At 34.8% G+C, this 24,166-nt stretch overlaps 1 protein-coding gene across 9 annotated transcripts in view; it reads right to left on the reverse strand.

Moving 5' to 3' along the window:
- The window catches only part of LOC130655469 (serine-protein kinase ATM-like), a 255,466-nt gene that overhangs the window by 24,661 nt on the left and 206,639 nt on the right, over positions 1 to 24,166 (reverse strand). For 7 of the 9 annotated variants that reach the window (XR_008984665.1, XM_057458230.1, XM_057458228.1 and 4 more), the window contains 8 exons: positions 22,727 to 22,856; positions 15,652 to 15,735; positions 15,363 to 15,479; positions 15,148 to 15,291; positions 14,828 to 14,963; positions 14,668 to 14,750; positions 14,450 to 14,590; positions 2,560 to 2,676 (listed from right to left, as the gene is read on the reverse strand). Coding sequence is in view for 7 of the 9 variants with exons in the window: in XM_057458230.1 (XP_057314213.1) it covers positions 2,560 to 2,676; positions 14,450 to 14,590; positions 14,668 to 14,750; positions 14,828 to 14,963; positions 15,148 to 15,291; positions 15,363 to 15,479; positions 15,652 to 15,735; positions 22,727 to 22,856 (952 nt within the window). In the remaining 2 variants the exon portion in view is untranslated. Of the gene's footprint in view, positions 1 to 2,559; positions 2,677 to 14,449; positions 14,591 to 14,667; positions 14,751 to 14,827; positions 14,964 to 15,147; positions 15,292 to 15,362; positions 15,480 to 15,651; positions 15,736 to 22,726; positions 22,857 to 24,166 lie in introns of those variants that run through there. The other 2 variants (XM_057458231.1, XR_008984666.1) reach the window with 2 other exon arrangements.

Raw genomic sequence — 24,166 nt, forward strand, 5'->3', positions numbered from 1 at the left:
TTTTTCAGTGTTAACTGTTTTAACCTGTTGCTTTGCTTAGCGTGAAAACCGAAATCAAACTTTTGGTTTTCATCACACCTTTTGTGTAAAATCTAAATAATTTATCAGTTGACTTTGATTCTCGTGTGGCGTATAAAGGTTAGCTGAAGTTAAAAGATTAAAGAAAAATACACTGTTAATAAATATTTTACAATCACTCCATATTTTCCTCCTTCGGCGAATTTATAAGCTAAAAGAGACATATGCATATTATTCTTGCGAAATAAAAGCACACAAAAACAAAAACGAAAGAACAAAACAGGAAACACGTGGGCCTGTTAAGAAGGTTTTGGCATGAATCATTTGCATGTCCAGGAATTTTTTTAAAACATCACGTTTATGGAATACTAGCTTCTGCTTATTGAAAGTAAACATTGAATTAATTTTTCAAAAGACATTTCTTAAAATTACGTCTATTTTTCTGTACAATAATATGTTTAATAACCTACGTTTGAGCAAACACCATTCTCAATTTTCGGAAAAAAGGAACACGTAGTACCTGACCTTTTCTGTACGATGTAATGAACTGAAGTAAAATCTGGAATATGGAAAACCAATAGTTTAACGAAAATAGATAAATGTGCACATACAAACCCTCTTAAGTTTGTCTGGTGAATTGTGAATGTCACCGTTGAGAGCCTTTTTAATGAAAAGAAAGCATCCTAGACTGTGCAAAATAAGTTGACGTAAGCTTTTTGTGAATTTACAAAATAATTGATTGGTCGAAGTGTGACGAGCGAGACGTTTTTGGCAGAATGGGATGTTGCTGTAAATGTTAACAAATGAGCTAGCATGTGACTTAGCCGAGACGGTGTTCTCAACTCAATTTGGTTACAAACATTGAAGTTTGCTAGCTGATGTGGTGGACAGTCAATTTGCCATGGAAAACGTTCAATGGACATGGTTTTAGATTGGCTATCCCTACTCCCAGTTGGAGAAGTAGGAGTGTTTTACATTGTTTTATATACTGCTTTTCGTTCAGATAGTGATATTAATCAATGATCAAAGCTACTCGACCTGAAAATAGTGGTCAGTCATTATTATTGGCTTGGTTAGGACAAAAAGATATATTTTTTATGGTTTGGTTCCAACAGAATTAATGTTTTGTTAGTATCAAAGTTGAATAGGACAGGGAAAAAATGTGACTATGACGCACATTATAACCGGTAGGTGAATTGCACCAGAAAAGGTGAGTTACCGATTGGTTAAGAGAACCACTGCACCAAAACCATTAAATCATTAGGGATCATTATACACCGCTGTAATACGTGATAATCATGATTTCCCCAAAATAGGGAAAAATGAGGTTTGGGGCGATTTTTTGTATTTTATATACGAAATATCTAAAAGTTGTTGATTAATTATGAATAACAAAACCACAAACCCCCTTGCTAATTTTATGGTCACTCTAGAAGGGGAAGGGTGAGGAAACGTTAGACAGTCTGTGACAGTAACAGCCGAGGTGTTAGAAAACCGCAAGGGATAGATATCCCTCCCTCTTTTTTATGTTACTGCGTAAGAAGACAGTTTTCATATTCCCACAAAAAACAACACAGCGTAAATTGTCATTTTTGGAATGTTTTAGGTAAGTGGTTCCGGGGCTTGTTTTTTAAGCGTATTGAAGTTGATGGTTGTTGCAGTTTTTTGCCGCAGCGTATTTAACCCTGTAAACGCGAAAATCGATATTTTCACGCATATTATCCTTGATCGGAGAATATGCGTGCACCATACGTTTTCTCTGGATCTTTTTAATAAGACCGATTTGAATCACTTAATTTTTTAAATATATGGGTATTTTTTATTGTCCATTTTATATATTTTTGCTATAGCAGCCGACTTTTTTGTGATCGGCTTAACATGGCATTAATTGGGAGGCTCTCTAATTTTGATGAGTAGGAACCAAACGTGCATGTGTTACCTAGCAACGCCAATGTAAAGCAAATGTTTGTCTTAAGCATCCTTCGTCTATTTTCTGATGTCAAGCTACTTTTTTGCGATAACGTTAGGTGACACAGATTGTCCACAGGATTCCTGGTACCACAGTAGCAGCAGGCGATAATCTGAGGACCTATATATGTACAACTGGCAAATCCGTGGATTTTTCCATAGGTTAACTACTATATCTTTTATTTAGATACCAGAAACTGGTTTAAAATGTTACATGTCTAAAATGATCTCCATTGAAAATTTTAAATTTACAAAATATATTTAACAAACAATTATATTTATAAACTGCCTTCATCATCGTTAAGGAAAACAACGTCTTCACCATCGAGATGATCATCTTATTTTTCTAACTATCATCTACATGGCAGCGAGCAAGATGCGATCCGCGGTCCTCAGAAATATGAGCTGCAGACGAACCTACTACACTACTCCACAGCAATATATTAGCAACGAGAGAAGTCATTGCACGAGAAACAAAGTTGACTATCAAAAAAAGGTAAAAGTGATTTTTTACTTTATTGTAATTAGATACAGAAATAAAATTTGTAAATCTGACTAGGATCCAGCACTCACCTTATATGTTTTCATGTGTAATGACTTTCGTTTGGTGTCAGGATTATTCCAGAGAAGTATATTGACCAATCCAAAGACTTGCTGCATAACAGCATCTTGTCTCAAGTCATCTCGACCCTAAATAGAGTTATTTGTCCAGAACATTTTTAATTCATTCCCGATACGAGCTTTACCAGGCAAATCTGAAGTTATTAAATAATTTAGTTCGACAATTACTGCTAAAGGCAAAAAGTTTTTTTAATTTTGAGTCGAAACAAAAGAATCCATTGTCTGTATTGTGTAGAGCTAGAAATGCTGATTAAAATAATGTAAAAGGATCATGGGCTTCACAAACCGTTGAAAAGATATAAGGATTTAGGAATTTTTCTGAAAAGCCAATGTTTAAAAATTTCTTTTTTATAAATTTGTTTAGCCATTGCTTCTATTGTGTAGAGCATAAAACACTGATCAAGAAAATGTGTAGGATCATTTACTTTGACCAACGGTTACAGAAATATTGGGGTTTAAAGTTTTTTGATGACGTCATCAACACGTGTATTCCGAAACGAATTCGGGGACCCAGGTTAGAAAAACTTACCCAATTGACTAAAAAGCCTTCACTACGAGCTTTATATAGCACGGTATAACCTGGTTGCTATAAGTGTAAACAAACAGCTTCGCTAGAAAATTGGTATCATAGCTAGCTACACACAGAATCAAAAATCAATTTGCAGTAAATCCAAAACCTCGCATCACTCCGACAGAAAAACAGCAAGGAATGTTAATAATTTTAAATTCACTGCGTTTTTAATATCAACATTCATTGCAACATTCATCGCAACAAGCAAAACTGCGTCAAATTTGTGTGAGAGACTCTTCTTCTGACGAAGAAAAAACTTTGGTTTTAAAAACGTTTAAAAAATGAATGTTTTGTTTTCTTTTTGTAGATGTATTCATAGTCACAGGAAAAAGAATAGTCTGGATACAAGGTCCGTTCCAGTTCGAAGGTCGTGTTCCATAATAATTTGAGGGGCCCATGTAATTTCAGTGCAAAACAAAGCGCAGAGCTGGTGGGAACTGTATTGGATCGTCGCGATGCCTGGAGCAAACTGCTCTATTTATGGATGTACAACATCCAGATACACCCCTAACACTGCTATATTTGGACTCCCACGAGGTGATGATAGTTACAATTTCCAATGGAGGTCAAATCTTGGGCATATTATAACAAAAGATCGAGTTATTGATGCTTCCTTGAGACAGCAAATTGAGAAGAAAGCCTCCATGTTTGCGAGCTACATTTTGAACAGAACAAAGTCAGAAAGCGTGAGCTTCTTGCAGCCAACCCTTTCTTCATCTTCAGTATATAATGTAATAGGCAGGGATATAGAAAATACATATATTACTTTTTAACTACTTTATTTTAGACATGAGAAGCACTACATTAGTACCTGGATCACTACCAAAAAAACATTCAATTCAGCCATCGTCACCGCGAATGTTTGCATTTATATTATACGGGCCCCCTAATTTTCAACCTCTGCCCATAATGAGCCCTTGTATCCAGACTATTTTTTTTCCTGTGACTATGATGTATTTGAAAAATTGATACAATAAAATTCGAATCGAACGTTTTCTTTTCTTTATCAAAACCTGGTTTTTACAACCTTTTCAAAAGAAAATCTTTGAAAAATTATCCTGGTTTCTACGAGCACAAACAAATAGCTATCAGTTAATAAATACAATATAAACTGTTTCATCTATCTCTTCCGAAAAATATTACCCTCGAAAGCTCAGTCTATACGTTTGATCTCGCCAAGTTTGATGATTATGAGTTGCAGTGTGAGAGATGTTGCTGTGTCACGCTACTTTATGTTGAATTAAGAAATGCTTACATATACTCCACCAGCAGAATTATTTAGCTGGTTAATCTTCACCAGAAAGTATTGGGATTAATAAGGTAAATAGGCAGACTGCACTTTAATTTAAGCAGTAAAATTTAGAATGGCTTAGACACAACTAGATGCCCAGTGGGTATGGCTTTTAAATGCTTCTAGCCGTGTTTAAAACTTCGTAGTCATGTTGTTTCAACTTGTCTAAAGATACCGCAGTATAAACCAAAAAAGTAACCTTTTTTGAGTTTAAAATCATGGACAAGTAAAAGCAGATTCTCAAAAGGATTAAGATTTTTTTAGTGGTAATAGTTAAATAGTAAATACATGAAACTTCGCACACTTATTAATAATACTAATGCTGCACGTCATTTAGAAAATACTGATCACGCTGCCAATAAACATGCTCCAGATGCTAAAAGAAAAGCTGTTGCTAGACAAAGGCAAAATGTTGAGCAGATTGCAAATAGAAGACAAGCAAATGCACATCTATGTAATAATACGCCAGTTCTGTGTGTCTGTGACAGGCAAAGTTAATATCGTCATTTTCCTTTGATGTTGCCGGAATTATCTTTGAAGTCGCCGAAAAAATTATGTCCATTCTGCTAGCGGGTTTACTTTGTTTACATCACGTGATGAAAAAGACTTAATTTGATTTGCTGAAATAAATTTAACGCCTTACTTTCGAAAAATGGTGTCCTCTCGCCACAAAAAAAAACCCCAAAAGAACGATCTTGAAAAAAGTAAAATTAGTGGTCCAAAAAAAGCATATTTAAAAAGAAAAAAGTCCAAGTGAAGAAGTGGAAAAGTGAAGTTGGAAGTGAAAGTGGAGCTACGTGGAGCTAGAAGTAAAGTAAATTTTGAAATAGAAAATAAAGATCACTAAAAAAAAGCACAGAAGAACGATCCTTTACCTTGAAAAAAACGGAAAAAAGTGGTTCAAAAAAGCATAGCTATATATTTAAAAAGAAAAGAGACCAAGTGAAGAAGGAGAAAAGTGAAGTGAGAAGTGAAGCTAGATGTAAAGTAAAGTTAGAAGTAGAAAGGCTGGAGGTTAAAGTGGATTTGAAATCACAAATAGTAAGAACTTTGATATTTTTAGACGTTTGGTTTTTATGTCAGTGGATCAAGCAGACTCGCATTTCCCAGAAAAAGCCACATTTTTATTTTTACCGCGTATGTAGCCATATTTGTTTACGTTTTGTTGCATAATTCATGTGCCCTGGCGCGTAACTAATGTATTGTCCTAAAATTCAAAATGCTACATAAAGCTGTTGGCTGACTAAAAAAAACGTTATTAATTTTACTTTACTTTTGCTTCTTCTTTTTATGTCCATAGAGTATAGATGAATTCCGTTGTTTACATTTTCAGTGATAGCTCTTTCGGCTTTCGCATTTGCGTGGAAGGGAAAAAGATTGGGGTGCTTGGTGAAGCAAAGTAATTATCAGTTCATTTCTTCAAACGAGGCATTCTTAATGAAATCAAATAAATCAGAAGCCATCATCCTACACTCGATAATAGTTTACACCCCAACAATGTCCCGTTAGAAGAAATCCATTGTAAAAGACCTTTCTTTACCAAACCCTAGCATCTTTTATCCTGCTACACAAAAGCCAGAGCCAAGGAGCTTACCGCTAAAAAGTAAACAAATGACGTCACGCTGGAAGTCATCTATAATTTTTTTCACATTACCTGTGCACTTTACAACGGGGACCATATGCAATATGACAAGTGGAACGAATTTTATAGAATTTAAAGTGTGTGTGTGTTAAGTTATTTATTATTGTTTTGTTTCTGAATTCGTAATCAAATGGTCAATGACTGTATGCACTGAAATGACTGATTTTTCTAAATCTTGATGTGTTTCATAACCTTTTTGTGGAAGATTGATGGGTAATGGCAATATACGACATGCTGAATGAAATTATTTTTGTTGATTTATAGATGTGTTTCTCAAAGACCAATCTGTTTTACATTTTGTGTAAACTTTTGTTTACAAACCGTACACAATGTTTCCAAAATAATGATCATTTTTAATTCAAGTTTATCTTTGCTTATTGATTTTTTGACATTTAGGTTCAGAACTGTTGGTAAAGTGCAGTACGGATCATCATGCCAAAAAAGAAAAATTTTTGTGTTCTTAACAGGTTGATTTTTACATTTTCTGTAATTTTTTGTGGGAGAGAATGGTATGCAACTGAAATGACTGATTTTTGTAGATTTGCATTTAATGTTTTCTAAACTATGGCTTTTTCATATTTTTGTATAAGCTTTTAAGGGAAAGAAAATATTTAAAATGTGTAAAGAACTTATTTTTGTTGATTTTTGCTAACTCTTGTAGGCCATATTTTTTGACATTTCAGAATATAATACTGAGGGTTTTCAACATAATCACTTATAAGATGTACATATTTGAGATGCGTTATTCTGACATTGTTATTATCCGTGTTGTGACTGTTGGTGTTCTTACTGTTGGTTTTGTGAGTATTGGTGTTGTGAGTGTCGATGTTGTGAGTGTCGTTGTTGTAACTTTTTATCAACATGATTTTGCACCTTGCAAGCTGTTCTTTTTTTATTTTGTGTAAGATTTGACATTTGACATTTTGTGTAATATTTTAAGAAAATTTTTTTGCATATGTATTGCTTACGTCAGCAAAACATCTAAAGCAACTTATTTTTAATGGCCTTTTGCCTAAGTGGATTTTTCCACGGGCCTTATCTCTATAATAATACGCCAGTTCTGTCTGTCTGTGACTTTTGCAAAGTGGATAAAATTTCTGTAAATTAGCAAACTTTGACGTTAAAGCAATATTGACGTCAAAGAAAAGTATATTAAGATTAGTGAAGCCATTGTATTGCACTTTTAAATTTAAGGCTTAATAACTTGGAAACGGATGGAAACAACTGACGTCACCTCCTGCGTGGGTAACAAGGGAGTACCTGGGACAAATTTGGGTAGGTTTTCCAAACCTAGGTCACCGAATCCGTTTCGGAATGGACAGGTTAATGACGTCATCAAAAAACCTTTAAGCCCTAAGATCTCTGCATCCGTTTGTCAAAAGTACACGATCCTATACATTTTCTTGATCAGCGTTTCAATATCTATACGATGAAGGCAACAGGCATACAAATTTCTGAAAAATTCTTTTGGTGTTCTGACAGGTCTCTGCTGACGTCAGCAAAATTTAAATGACCGTTGTTTTTCTCTGTTATCCTGCCTAAGTGGATTTTTCCACGGGCCTTATTGACTAGTGCATATAATAATACGCCAGTTCTGTGTCTCTGTAACAGGCAAAGTAGATATGTTCATTTTCCTTTGATCTTACTGAAATTTTCTTTGAAGTAACGAAAAGTGAATGTCTAATATGTTAAATTTTCTGACGTTACGGCGCGACGTCAATAACACTACTTTAACGTCAATATCGTATATTAAATTAATGAAGCTGTTACAGTGCACTTAAAACTTTGAGGCCAAATAACTTGGAAGCGAGGTGGTGACGTCAATGATTTTTCACCACGTGGGTAACTAGGGACCACCTAGGACCAATTTGGGTAAGTTTCCCAAACCTGGGTCACCAAATCCGTTTCGTAATGGACAGGTTGATGACGTCATCTGAAAACCTTCAAACCTTAATATCTCAGCAACCGTTTTTAAAAAGTACATAATCCTATACATTTTCTTGATCAGCGCTTTAAGATCTCTACGATGAAGGCAACAGGTATACAAATTTCTAAAAAAAAAATTCTGTTTGGACAGGGCCACAAAATTTTTAAACCCTTATATCTCATTAACTGCTCATCAAAAGCACATGATCATATGCATTTTCTTGATCAGCGTTTAAGCTCTCCACAATAGAGTCAACTTGAAAACAAAATTCTAAATTTATTTTAGTGGATGGGTTGCTGACGTCATCAAAATTTTTATCCTGCCTGAGTGGATTTTTCCAAGGGTCTTATCGACTAGTTCATTATAATGTTGCACGGTAACATGTGTTGCCTAATATTTATTACTTAGGTGTTATCAAAAAGAATGTGAGTATTGTCAAGCTGTAAAGTTTGAAAATAAAGAGTTTTTCAAATGCTGCCATAATGGCAGAGTTGCACTTGATAATTTGTCTCCTTATCCTGAGCAGTTTACGTAACTGTTAACAAATAATGATACTTCACAGGCACCAAATTTTGAAGCCAATATACGTAAGTATAATAATGCACTTCTGTTTGCTTTCTCTGGAGCAAATCTTTGACTTTCCCCTGGCCGTGGATCACCATACTTTCGTATATGCGGTTACATATGGCATCGTATTGGGGATCTTCACCTTCCTGAGGGACAAACTTATTTTTTTAACCAACTTTATATTTATGAAGCAGGTAATAATGGCTGTAGAGAAGACGTTATGCAAACTGTTCCGGATGCATACAGGTACACGGCTGAAGTTTAAGCTGATCAAATAGCTCAGACAGCAGCTGAAAACCGTATCCTATCAAAAATACGCATATACATGAAAGTTGGCAGTGATTGAAGCCAATACAACTTGCAACATCATGACGAAGTAGCCGCGGTTTTTTTCCAAGATGGAGCTCCTCCTGAAAACAGGGATATTTTTATCTGCCCATGTGGAGGCAATTTGCCAAATATTTCTACGTTATCTGCAAGTTTAGGAATTTCATATTTTGTATTTTCAGCAAGGCCAGGTTAAACAAGCTGTAAACAGAGGTGCAAATCAAGTCACAAAATTAACAGGTTGGTTTGTGGTAAATGGAGAGAATCACATTGCTAGCCAGTATATGTATCCAGATATTCCTCTTTTAGTTTAACACCAAGGCAAAACTTCAACCTTAAAATTGTCTGCAGAATGTATAGTGGAGCCCTCGCGCAGGTGAGCTTTTTACTTACGTGGAGCAAAATCGTTTGAATTTTTACGAACTTTGGATGGCAATGTTGTTGCAACAATTCGTGAAAACTGTTTATTGCGTGGACTTCTGCAAGATGATACTGAATGAAACAATACTTTACAGGAAGCTGTAAACTCTCAGATGCTTCGACAATTGAGACAACTGTTTGCAGTAATACTTATTCACTGTGAACCTTCTGATCCTTATACTTTGTGGACAAGATACATGGATGCTATATGTGAGGATTATCTTCGCCAAATGAATGAGGATCAGGCTGAGTACAGGGTGCTCAAGATATTCATTCTGTTCTAAGACAATTTTGGAAATCTCTTACTAATTTTAATCTTCCAAATTTAGATGAAACACCTCCAACTGAAAACATTGACGTAGCTATGGAGGCTGAAAACCTTCTCAACAGAGGGCTCAACTTACTGAAAATAGACAGCACTGGTTGATGGAATTGTAGAAGGTGTTGTAAATGTTGCAAACAATACGGCCCAAAATAACCAGTTGTTTTATTTAAAATACGCTGATGGTAGTAGTAAAGCCTTTACATATAATTACTTTATTTCTGAAATCTCAGGTAGAGGTTAGAACTGCTGCATTTACTGGTATATCAGCAATATTTTGAAAAATGGTACCACTAAAATAGGAACCGGTAACCGAAGTTGTTTCGGTTACCGGTTCCTATTTTAGTAGTACATGCAACATAACTCCGGTGTCTGCTTATGTATGCTTAAAGGGATTTGCAATAGCGAACTTCCATTTGGAGCTAAGGTTGTTTTTTTAGATTAGAACTTTTCACAATTCTTGTCTGTTGTCAGAAAAGGAAAACCAAATGAAATTGCTGCTATGTACTTAGAACGTTCTCCACTATGACACTTGGTTACAGAGTTTAAATTAACTCACAGAATAAGAACGAGGTCCGGAAAACAAGAATTCGCTGCATGGTTTCTGTAACTTAGGAAAGGTGTTATACCTGTTCAGGAACAATCACCACTCAAAGGTTCAATTGAAGTGCCATCCAATTGTGTGAAACAAAAAAATCAATGTATTGTTAATACTTTGTTTAGGGAATTTCACCCAGAAAATCTCGCATCATCTGTAATGCTAACACCTACAGATGATAATTCACTTATCATGAATGATCAGGTGTTGGTGTTATTGCAAGGTGAAGAAAAATTTTTAATTCATTGCAGATGTTGTGTGTAATGATGAGGAGGAATAGAATCAATATCCGGTAGAATTTTTTAATAGTATCACACCTTCAGGTATGCCTCGTCATTGTCTTAAATTAAAATCGGGTGCCATTGTTATGTTATTAAGAAACATCAACATAAATAAAGGTTTATGTAATGGTACTTACCTAATTGTGAGATATCTTGTGTCGATGCTGAAGTACTCACTGGCAATGCTATTGCAGATAGGTTACTTATTCCAAGGGTGCAAATTGTACCTTTGAATACAGCTTTGCCTTTTCATCGCAGACATTTTTCAAAAGGCTTTCTTATGCTATGACAATAAACAAGAATATACCAAGCTTTAAAAATGTTGGTATATTCTTGCGCAGACCATGCTTTTCTAATGGCCAGTTAAATGTTGCTTTTTCTAGGGCAAGGGCATTTGATGATGTTCGCGTAAGCATTGTTGCCTCACTCAAGCAAGGATTATTAATGAAAAATGTTATACTTAAAATGTTGTTTACTGTCAAATTCTCACATAATTAATATGTTTGTTAGATATTATGAAAATAATAAATACTGCGTGAAAATTTAATACTTTGCACTTTATATCTATCTGCCTGTACATACATGGTGACCACAGAAAATTAAAATGTAAATCCCAAGACATTCCAGGGCAAAATTGTTTGATATTTCAGGACAATTCTGGAACAAATTGCTAACCTTAAAAATCCAGGCCTAATAAAACCTTTGGAGAAATTAGCAATTTTTGGAGATGCATGAAATGTAACCTAGAAATGTTGTGCTACCACTAAAAGCCAAATATGTTACAGGATTTTAGAAACCTCGTTTTAAATCCACCCATTTACCCTCATGATCTGTAGATCGGGTTCTGTGGGTCCCTAATGTGCAGGCCTTAAAGTTTGACAAAATATTTCCGAATGAATTAAGTCATTTTCCTATTTAAAAAATATAATTGATTTCATGCTAGAATCTGATGATAAGATTTATTCATGGACAGAGAAGTAATACTAAAGTGATTTAGAGTGAGAATAAAAAGAGGATAAGGAAGTAACAGCGCCCTCAGAGTGGTGTATGAAGCCTCTTTAACAGTTCATGGGGACATAATATATCAGGTGACCCCTTAAAGATGACATTTTGAAAAAAGATATACTGAAAGAATCAGTTATCTTTGACACAAAAGGAGCCAACTGTTAATAGATTTCGTTCAGTAGTTTTACCTTCAATCATTAACGTCAAAAATAGCCATTTTTATTCTGGGAACTTTAGCCGATTTATTCTTAAGAATGAAGTTACAGTGAGTGAAGTGTTATAGCTGGACTAACCTTAAGTTACCTGGATATGTAATTTTTTTCACGTCATGAACTTGAAATGTTTCACTAATGTACTCTTCCTGTAAAACCCACTAAAATAATTTTCCTCTTGTCCGAAGTATTAGCTTTCACAGGTATTAAATTAATGTTTTATATATCATTGAATGAAAATTCATTGAAAAATATGCTTTATGGTCATCCAGTAAATTAAGTCTAGAGCATATTGCACTTAAAGTAGTTTTGGTCTGTAACCAAACTTTTTTGACCATATTGATAGGTTTATTATGCAAACAAAATTTTACAGTAGATGGCTAACTTCATTTCCGGGATCTTTCATTAATATCAACAAAATTTTAATTTTAATTTTGTAAGAACTGTTAGGACTATGATAGAAAATAAAAAAACAAAATCAAAATCATTTTTTTTCTTAATAAGCAAGGCTAACATATTGGTCTCTAAGAACTTTTAGAATCTTAACGATCGTTATGACATCTCATTCATTGATTATGGAAAGTCAATGAAAAATTAATTAAAATCATGCTAAATGATGTAAACAAAAGGTTCAAGCAACCTCTAGCTATTAACTACTACTTGCAAAAATCCTTTCATCAACGTTTGTAAAAAGATTTAGAATTGCAAACAAATTTCTTAACATGGTTACTTTCCAGGACAATTCCAGGACATCTTTATTCTTCGTCAAGATTCCAGGATTTTCCAGGACAAGTGGATTTTTTCAGGACTTTCCAGGACCGTGGTCACCATGCACATAGTGGCATGCCCTTTTGTGCAACATGAGAAAAACATGCACTGTTTATAATGGGTATGTTGCTATCTGCCTCATTCATGTGTTACGAATTTGCAAGGCGCATCAAAAAACCATACTTAGGACTTGTAGCGTTTAAAAAGTGTAAGGAAAAACTGAACAAGTAATATATGGGAAATTATTGAAGCATTAGTGAGCTTATCAATAATCATTCTCAAAGTGAATAATCTGTATTATTTTGAAAAAAGTATAAAATGTCTTTTTATGTGTAAAAGTAAATGTGTTTTATTAAAAGTGCTACGAACTCTGATAATGCTGATGATACTACTCTTTTGCAGATAAATACAATTTGCATTCTCGAAGTTATAGTATGCCTAAAGCCATTTTTAAATCCTAAAAGTACGGTAAGGATGCTTTTTTATGAATGTTGTGTTAGACATGCATCTCTTTTTTATTCAGGTGAAGTGCAAAGTCCCATGGCTTACCTTAGCATAAAAGCATATACATGTTTATTTAAACCAATAAATTTTATGAGAATATATGACTGAATAAGTAACCAAATTTTAAAAATGTTAAAGAAGACATTAGCAGTATACTCAGTTAAGAGTAAAGTGATTTTTACATTTCTTTTAAACTCACTTAAATTCGAAGTGGTAGAAGGACATACTATGTATGTACAAATTTTAAATCAGCAAAGTTGAACCCTTTGTGTTTCTTTATGTTATAGTTGTGTTAATAAAAAACACTATTGTTATAAAACTAAATGTGCTGCTTACATGCTAATTATGGACTAAAAGCCAGGCATGGACCCAGTGAGTGTGTTTCCAAAGTAGTTTTGTATTTTTAGGATCATGACCATAATGTAAAACTCTTCATACCCAAACATTAAGGCTTGGAGCAAACTTCCCCAGTTGCAGCCTCGATCAAACGGGTTATAAAATGGTTAATTTCTGTACATTTTTTATTATTTGCAGTGTTTTTAAATTAGTTTTTCATCTTATAGACGTTCACAAACTTGTGCTTTTTATCGTTTGTAGCTCAATAATTTCGAAATTCCCTAAACATTTTCTGCTAGATTTTTTTTAAAAAAAAGTACATGCCTTAACAAAGTAACCTTCTGTGTTGATGAAAATGTAAAGCGTTGTAGCTCTGTACCATTATTTTTAATAAATTATGTAATAGTATTAGTACTCATTGTGGTACTCTTTTGTATAAAAAAAACTTGATATTGACAGTAAACAAAAATGTTGCTAAGTAAATGCTTCTGGTCTAAGGTTTATATTATTTATTATAGTATCATTAGACCAAGTTTTATATTTTATCACAAATAGCACAAAAGTGGTCTTTCTGTCACCAATTGACTCCACAATAACAAAACAAAACTTCCCTGTCTATCTCTGTAATTACTCTGGACATAAAGTATGGATTACTTTTTAACTATTTTTTGTACCTGTTTCTTTCGTTGTCGTTGTCTTATCTACCTAGTTTTCTTCAACTTTTGTCGAAAACTGAATCGTCTAACTCACTGAGACTCTAGTTTCATAAATTTTTTTTATTGATACGCAATTTGTTTTGCGATGTAGTCACTAAGCGTCTTACTGCGTCTAGTTGTGTCTAAAAGATGTTTGAAATTAGACATACCTAGTGAGTGCAAAGCTTATATTTGCTTTTATCCATTGTAAGAAAGGAAAACCCAATTTAAACTAATCGTGTATACAGGTCTGCAACATATGTTTAAGCACATAACCTGCCAATCTCTAAACAATTAGTCCAAATAACTTATCGTGTATTTTAGCTTTATGCAGCCTCAAAACTTTATGGCAATCATGCATAATGTTAAAAATTACCTTGACAAGCTGTTTCCTCCACTTTCCGTCTGATCCAAGGCAAGATATTATTTTTGGAAGGTTTATACCACCAGCGTGATTAAAAGTTGAGTCAAACTTTGTAATATAAATTATACTAGAGTACTTGCATAAGGGATCAATCTACAGTGAGAAGTGATAAAGATTAATAGCACAATACCTACACCCAAAAGGTCTAAATTAAACCAAAATTGACTCACCTTCAATTCTAATGTCGGAATTGCAACAGAAAAAAGACAATTAATTTTTCTGACAAGTTTATGCTCAGGGATCTTAAAAGGACCTAAATAAATGGTTGCTTTAAATTATTTTTTCTTAATCCGTCAAGAAAAAGGACCCGTGGCTTTTAACTTTATTTACCTCTTTCGTTCTTCCATTGGCCAATATCCCATTCAGCTAATTGAAGATAAGCTTTGGATAATAAATCTGCTTCGTAAGTAATCTTAGATGCATTTTTTCTGACACGTTCAAACAAATTTTTTGATGCCTGTGTTCTCTGATAAAAAAATTTAAATAACTAGAAGGTAAACTTCCTTGAACAATACAACAATCATACACGAGTTAAAACACAAATTGTAAGATATGTCATTCCGTTACATTATACTCTGCACCAATGAGTTTTTACTCCAAAGAGACTAATGCAAATTCCTTGAGATTAACTTTTTCAAAAGTGTCAATACCTGTTCTGCGGGATCAGAGTTATTACTTGATGAGTATGAACATTTCCCTCTCTTTTTTGTCTTCAGATGTACCTCAGCATTGCATAAAGCCATGAGAATAAAAATAGAATGGTGTGGATGATCCAATACGCATCTTTCTACAAGCTGAAGAAATTTAAAGCACTATGGTGAATGTCCCAAAAAAGTTTAAAATCACGTGACCAATATTGACTTACATTTTCCAATATTGATTTAAATGCTATAAATTCATTAGCTACTTTCATTCCCAATCGTGCAGCAATTTGATACAAAGCAATAAGGAACTTGCGAGACTCAATTTTCGGAAATCCACTCTAAGGGTTTAAACTAAATAGTTATACAAATGGTACTTGAAATAGGAAAAATAAAAATCTATATACTATATACTTTAGTACGTTTTAGTTAAGCTTTAGGTTATGTTAAGTATCTATTTAAAATATTGTATTTCTGGCCGTTTTGTTATGCAATAATTCTACCCTACAATACCTTCAGTTCTCGATTAACACTTTCAACCATGTAATGTTCAAACCACAACGCACATAGTCGCAATACCTCCAAATCAAACTTATCCTAAAAAAGTATGAAATGTTTACTTATAACTTTCCGGTTTATACTTCATTTAAAAGAAAATTAACCACTAAAAGTTCAAGATATTTCACACTTTAGTTTAAAAAATTAATGAAATATGGCACATTGCCTTTTATAAGTTTTAATATTTTTTACCAAGAAACGAGTGCGGTTTTTAGTTATTTTTTAATTCTGCAGTGCAAAAAGCTTTTCCTGATTGTTGAGTCAAGATATTGTTCCCCGGAAAAACTGAAAAGATGTTTCCAATAATTTTCAATCATTGTGTGATAACTACTACGTATTGAAATACATTAAATATATTACCATAGTAAAAAATACTTCAGCTTAAAACAGTAAAACAGCGATATTTTAACTTTGCTTTATTTATTATTTTTCTAACACTTAAATCTATCTTACTGTCATCTTAAAGATTTAAGCAGTGCGAAGGATTCAAAAACCTTAACATGTCTGCGTACAGCGAGGCGTATAGCACAAGGTCATATAAATCTTCTCTCTAGAACACTATTGGTACGATTCGTTATTAAGATTTTCAACTTGTCATTACACAATAGGCCTACATTTAAACTTTATTGCGTTCTTAACTTAAAATGCTTACGAGTTCAAACTTGTTACAATGACAGAACAACTCGATAGCTTCTTAACCCTGTTTAACTTCGTTTAATTCAATAGTGTTCGAAATTTTACATAGCTGGAAAAATAATAGTACTGTAAAAATATAAATAAATATATATTTATTAAAAAATTTTTGGGCTAAAGGGTTGTTGAATTTTAAACGACTGATTTCATCCTTCAGTGGATTTGGAAGCTTAGCATTGATAGCTTCTGCATCTTCTTTAAGTTTTATGACTGGTAACTTATATTTCTACCGTTCCTTCTAGTGGCTGTTACTGTGATTTACCCGTTTAAAGGGGTGGAACGAAGAAATTGGATAAATGCCAAGCAGCTCTTTATGGTTTCGGCAACATGCTGTGTTAAGGTGTAGCGAAAACCAGATAGCAGTTTTATCTTAAAGATTTACTTTATTGTAGTTTACTTTTGTAGTTTATGAAAATTCTTTATCTAAACTATTACTGACGACTCTAAACTTTATATTGGAATAAAATACCATCATATTGTCAGCATAAAGGAAAAGTTACACATTTTTAATTCGAAAACAACATCATTAACTTGTAGTAAAATTAGGAGAAGGCCAAGTATAGACCCTTGCGTGCTTCGTGATTGTTCATGTATCTAACATGCTGCTTGCGATTGATAAGATAACAATAAAACCAGTTCAGTTCATTACCATTGAACCCGTATGCTGAAAGTTTAGATGACTTTTTTATGAAGTAACACAGTGGATAGGCTAGTTCTTCTGCACCGTTTTTGAGACGAGTTTCGGAGGCAAGTTATCGTATCGAGCCGAATTTTTCAACTTTTAATCATTTCAGTTCAAAAAAGATGTTGTTCGTATTATCTTTTGGTTTTTGTTGCTGTGACCTTGCCATACACGATTTCTGATTAACACAATACTCTCCTGCAAACTCGTGCCAATTGCTGCAAAAAACTGCAGAAGCTATTTGCAATACTTTACTTGTCACCGGTTACCACAATGTCAATAACGAAAGAACGCGGCGTTATCTTTCACTTAGAAGGAAAGCAGCTCTTAATATACTAAACCATATACTAACAATGACATAACATACTATAACCTACTTAAAAAATCCATACAGCTATACCGGTATTTAGGCATTTTAATTAAGGACAATGACACTTTTCGAAGAAAATAACGGATTTTGACTGAATAACATAGAATTTGGTACGTGATTTTTCCAAAGCCTGTACGCATGCCAAGAAAATTTCAGATCAAATGAGCTGTCATTATCTTTTTAGGTCAAATGTAGATTAAGCTCCACACACCATATTTTTATACATTAAAAAGCAAAAATTTCAGAAAGATAAGATTTCAACAAAAAAGGTCGCTGAAAATTTGTCCGTCGAGATTCAGAGATTTCTCGAAATTATTTCCTGTAGAAATTTTTGTATTTCACAGTTTGATCTTTAAATAAACTTTATGGGCCTTTACGATCACCCCTGCAACAGCCAAGTAATGGTCGTAAAGTCATTTGAGATAAAGATTTGTTAAGAAGTTAATGACGGAAAAAGCCTTATTTTGTGAAATAATCATTTGAGCAAAAGTCTAAAGATTGATTCAATTTCAGGTTTTTATTAAAACTGACAATCAATTTAGGAACATTCACAAAGGCTTATTCTACAAAATATAATGGCTTACTAAACAGGGTAACGACAGACTGTAGATGGTTTCTACTTAAACCAAAGTTATATATACCTACAATTAATTTATATAAAAACTTATTCCACGAAATAAAAATACTGGATGACAGTTTATCTGTATAGGATAACAACAGATTGTTGCCAGTTTTTATTTAAACCGAAGAAGAGAACGTTGTTTCAAGAGAAAGACAATCTCTGAACTTTTACAGAAACTTTTAGCACAAAATAAAAATGCTGGGTGATTTTTTTTCAATGAACAGACTACAAAACGTGTTCTTATTTCAGCTACAGCTGTAGGGACACACCCAAAATGCTGTAATGTTATAAGCGCTCCGTTGGATTTGTAACAAATTCTATTATAACCGAAGTTACAGTTCAATTTTATGACTTACCAAGGACTTATTCCCAAGTAGAAAAAAATGGGTGACTGGTTACAATAGACTGCATCGTGTTTTTAGTTTAACCAATGTTGGAGTCTTTTCCTAATAATTTAACAGATGTGCAAAATGAAGTATACCACTGCACCTGGATATGTGGCATGCTTTACCTAAACTAAAGTGATCAACCTGGCTTTTAACGTTGCGTCATCCGGATAGTGTAAACAGAAACTTCAAAAAATCTGTGTGCAACGTTACAGATTTAATGATTGTGAGATAACAAAACAGCAAGCTGTAATGATGGAACTAGTCTACTGACTCTTTTGTTTTTGAATTGTAGAGGTTACACCCTCTAGAGATCTATATTCAGTGCAAGATCTCCCTTTTTACAAGGATAGTCTGCAGAATCAAGGTAATTGAACTAAAGACCCTCTATAAACATTACATCACAAACACCTACTGACAGTTACAAATTGCTATACGACATAGAAAGAAACAAATACATATAAAACTATAAATACAAAACTATAAAAAAAAACAGACAACCACCCATGCGCCAGGACTTGTGAACCTGGCCGTAGCTTTCCACATGTGTTACGGGATCCCAACACTCAGCCTTACACAGGTGATTGACGCTTGGAACCAGCCCTATGTCAGGACCAGCCTGAAGTTACTGGGGTAAAATGCGTGGGCGTAAATCCACGAAGACCGAAAAAGAAATTTCAAACCCCCTTGCAAAGTTTCTTATAACAATAACTGTGGGTACCCTGTAGACAAAGTGAGCAAACTTGGCCTACCTACGGGGGTTAAAAGTGGGGCCGTCACACCCAAAGACAAGACAGATTGTCAAACCCCCTTGCTTAGCTTCTTTTAATTACTCTGTAAGTGAATGGGGAGTGAGCAAACTCCTGAATTACGGTAGGCTGCCGGTGAAAATAAAAGCCGGGGTAATAAAACCGCTAGGAAAAGAAATCCTCCCCCTTTTGCAAAGCAAAACTTGCGTTTTCACAGCTTAAGAAAGAACAACACATACACTGTTGAGTTATTTATATCCGACGGCTTAACCATAACTACTGCCCTGTCATCGCATTTCAACCACTCGTCTACATTCCGATCTTTAATAAATGCCCAATATTGACCTGCTGCTAGTTTGACTGAATGATTTATAGTTGCCACCAGTTTGTATTTGTTGGTAAAAGATACATCATCTGCAGGATGTGAAGGTACCTCCAATATGTTGCCAGAGTGAGAGATACAATTAACAATACTGATCTTCCCTCGACACAGGTAAATCTTTTTAGTTGGAGAATCAACAAATCTCCACACTGACTAAAAGCTGTCTCTCTTGTACTATCCTGGAGAGAAGAACACTGTGGACAAAGCCACATGTCATTGCCACACAGCTCTTCGGGTTGGAAAAACAAGTGAAAGGAGTTTGCAACACTACTTGAGGTAGCAAGTGGCACAATAGTCATCCTCTCCTCGCTACTAGATGAAAAGAGACACGAATTGCATGACATGGTCGTCGTTAAAATATTAGTAATGCTATTGTTTGCAATAACCGACGGTCCTGGTAATTCATCAAAGATGTGTAAAAGTATCTCTGGAACGTCCTGTTAAGTGTTAATATTAAATGAAGTGCCCCTAATGCGTGACATCTTACACTGCAAAGCTCTGAGAAAGTTGGACGGGTCTATAGCAGAGCGTGATTTATACAGCAGAGATAAGTTCAGTAAAACTGACTTGGAGAGAGGAGAAACATAAGAGGACTCAGATGCACATTGTGACCAAAGTGTAGGAGTTACAGTTAAAGCTTGCAAAATAGAATTGGCGTAGCACGTATTACCTTTATTTATAAGCCCTGCATGTAAAGTTATTGAAGCAGTCTTGTAGGTAGGCAAATCAGGGAAAGGCTTTTCAGACAGGTTGCTCTTACAGTAAGTTTGGTTTTGTTTCTGTGGCAAGGTTTTTGTTTTTGGCATTTGAGAATCAGGCCCCGTTGGTGTGGAGGATATGGAGATAAGTCCATCTTGATTCCATTCACTTGAATTTCTTGCAATCCAAATACAATAAGAGGATTTCATACATACATCAGCAAGTTACGCGCAGCTCGGAAAGTTTTGTTGTTGTTCAATCCTAATCTTTTTAAACACAGTGACACTGATCGGGAGCAATAACCTCAAGCACCTACTTCAATTGCGAAAATATCTACATTCCATCCGTTCTGTTTAATAATTTCAACTAAGGGTGAATACTTGGAAAGCTTCTTTGAATGCCAGATTTCCATATTTTCCTCACATGGACAGGTAAGCTCTATCAAAATTACACGTTTACTGTTGTTAGAGTAGATGACAAGATCTGGTCTAAGCGATGTTATTGCGATATGACCAGGGAAAACGAATCCACCTTTTAAGTCAGAAAGAAGCAACCAATCGGAGGCAAGATGTAAGAGACCTATGGGCTTAGACTTTTTACTAGGGGGACGAGCACCTGCTCTAACAAATTTGATGTTGTTTAGTTGCTTTGCCGGGGAAGAGATAGAAGTAGTAAACTAAGTAAGAAGCTCTAAAAGTAGACGCAAAACAGAATGGTGGCGAAATGTAAACCGACCCTGTGTAAGAGCAGTTTTGCAGCCACCTAAGACGTGGGCTGTGGTGCACACTTGCTTACCGCATAAGAAACAAGAGGTTTCAGTGCACAAACGCCACCTCTTCAAATTACTTGGTGATGGGAGAACATCGTAGGTAGAGCCTAAACAAAAAGAAAGCAAAATTTGGGGGCATGCCCAGCGAGGATTTCCAGGAGAGGTCGTTTTTAGTGTAATTCTCCCATCTGGTCCAGTACCCTTGCACTTGTAACTGCATAGCCTTACTTATATGGTCTTCTGCATCATGTCTCTAGCAGTTTCTGTTACCAATCTTCTGCAAGGATAACATCCCTTGACTGTGGGTACTTTAGGGTTGGGATGCATACCTAGGCCACTTTTACCATGTTGAGGTGAACCTATTATGAATCTAACCTTCATTTCAGCTTGCCTGATGAAACCAATGGGTCCTTCGAATCCCTTAAGAGGAAGTGTCCACTAATTTTAGATGATTTTAGTATGGAAGTTACTTTTTATCAGTAACGGACAGGGTGTACATGACGCGTATAAACACAAATTGGTGGTGGAATGATGCAGATGAAGCCACTTTCTTATAAAAGATGATACCTTTTGCTCAAGAGTACTGGCGCACGACATTGAGACTTCATAAATCATCAATGGCCATTGGATACGCGGGATTAGAAGGTGTTGTAAAATCCACAACTTTTGGGGACCTTTGTAAACTGACTTATCTATAGTTGAAAGGCCTACAGATAATTTCTCCCGAAGCTCGTTAATAGCTTTCGTATCAGAAATAGAACCATCTATGACGCGATCTAAAAAGCGTACTGGCATGGAGTGGATAGATGGTATAAAGGAAGAGAAGTCTGTAGGGTTTGCAGGCTTTTGGACGGTGAAAGGTGTAGAATTCAGAGACTTGCCTTTTATAATAACAATACTTCGCGACTTCTGGGTTCGGAAGTCCATACCAGCCCATTTGAGTGCGGTAGCACATCTGTCTAATAACTTTTGAGTACCCGAAACAAATGAAGACATAAGGTTAATGTCGTCCATGAAAGCTCTCATTAAGGGAAGTGCCACGTTGCTTGATGTGATAAATCCTGGAACGGAAGCCAATAAGGTATATTCAAGAATAATATTGATGCCAGCTAAAAAGAGGACAATGGATAGCGTACAACCAGCAAATATGCCTCGCATGTGTTTATGCCAAGAACTTGGTGCATATTCAGAAAATGATTTACTGTAGATACCAATGTAGTAGTTTCTAATAAAAGCAATCCAAGGTGGTGGAACACCGTACCGCTGAAGAGCAAAGAAGATAAGACGGTGAGGAATTGAAGGATATGCATTTGCGATATCTAGCCAAATAGTTGCTAGATGGGGCAGCGATTTAACATGAGCAAGTGAATGTTACCATAGCCCTGGGTTAACCCAAGCTAAGTGACAGAAATCGGGGAGATGTCACACTGTTTGGGCCATTGGATGTTGAAGGGCGTTGTCTGGTACAGCGCAGAACCCTAATTGGGTCTGCATAGCTCAAAATGACAATAAATAATCTAGAACTTCCTATCTAACCAATTGTCCCTCCTGAAAATAATAGGCAGGGTATATCCCTTTATATTTGTAAGGCTAGCCATGTAAAATATGCATCTATCTGTTTCTTTGTCTTATGCATCCTACACATGCACAGTTTATGTTCATAAAAAGGAAAACTTACACCACACTCTAAGCACTTAACATAGTTATATACAGCCTTTTCCAAAAATCCATTTTGATCTTTATACAATTGTAAAATTTCTTTTTCATCCTCTTCGCATTGTTTTTCCAAATTTTTATAGTGTCGTTTTCTAAAAGTTGAAGGATAAATGTAAACATTATACTCATATTATGACTCACTTTAGGAAACTTTCTCAGCAACTACGTTAACGATCTTAAATGGTTGGTAAATTGGTTTAAGGATCACATCTTGCTTGTTACAAAGATTTCAATCACAATCAATAATACTAGGATGCCGGGAGAAATACATTACTAAGACCGCAGCTGTATAATATCTATTTCATACTTACATCACATCCTTACAAACCACAATCACTGAAACACTATATTTTTTTTTTATATTTTTGTGGATTGACAATACCCTTGCAGAACAACCCACCATCGATAGAAATTGCTTCAACGGCTTCGTGTTTCCTTCCAAAATTCAATATAATTTTGACCACTCATTCGGTCAAACAGTTTTAAGGTCGTTTTTCGTTAACGATTTTTAAAGTTAAAAAAATGTTTATCTTTGTAAAAGGCCCAAAAATAATAAAAAGATTCTGGAATTTGAGTACTTTTGTCAGAGACTTCTTAAGATGAACAAATCCGGAATTTGTGAATATTGGTTGAATCATTGTTTGAAAAATTTCCAATGTGCAAGTGCAGAATTCATGTCCAATGAGAGACGAGTTTCTATTATGTTGAAGTCCTTTCCAGACACAAATAAAACAGTATTGTCTGCATACTAGACTAATAGTCGTATCTCAATATCGCCTTTTCATGTTCAACAGTGGTGGCGAAAAATCAAAACATTGCATGAAAACGAGGTTAGTTTAGATAAAGTTCAGGACACCGAGTTGCTTACTAGCTGTTCTGCCATTAGTTATCAACAAAGGTTGGTTTTATAATTTTTAACTGGCATATTAAAAGAATTGCAGTGGATAAAAGTATATCGAGGGTATTATTAAAGGTAGTGTGACAAAAATTATGAATATTTATTAATATTAAGTGTGTATTTATAGCAACTTTAATGTTGGCTAGCTAGCCAACAAACGCCTCCTTTCTTACTCCTCCAAAAAGTTTATATTATATACTGTAAGGCCTAAAATGTTTACCTAGTTTACTGAAACTTCATATAACTTATATAACTATAATTTTTATATATTATAATTATATAGGCTATAATTATTTTCCTAAAAAAGGTACCCAGCTTTTCATCCTAGCTAGATATTATAGGTAGGTTATAGCTAGCTAGCTATGTACACAGAGATGGTGTGGTGTCCAGCTATGTATCGTTATTATTGTCACACTCCTTGCTAATATGCTTTAACCTTTGCGTTTAGTATACATTTCTAATAAACATTTTTGGCTCAACCCAGTGTACGTAGTAATCACAAAT

The sequence above is a fragment of the Hydractinia symbiolongicarpus genome, chromosome 8 (assembly GCF_029227915.1).
Source record: "Hydractinia symbiolongicarpus strain clone_291-10 chromosome 8, HSymV2.1, whole genome shotgun sequence".
Classification (NCBI taxonomy): domain Eukaryota; kingdom Metazoa; phylum Cnidaria; class Hydrozoa; order Anthoathecata; family Hydractiniidae; genus Hydractinia; species Hydractinia symbiolongicarpus.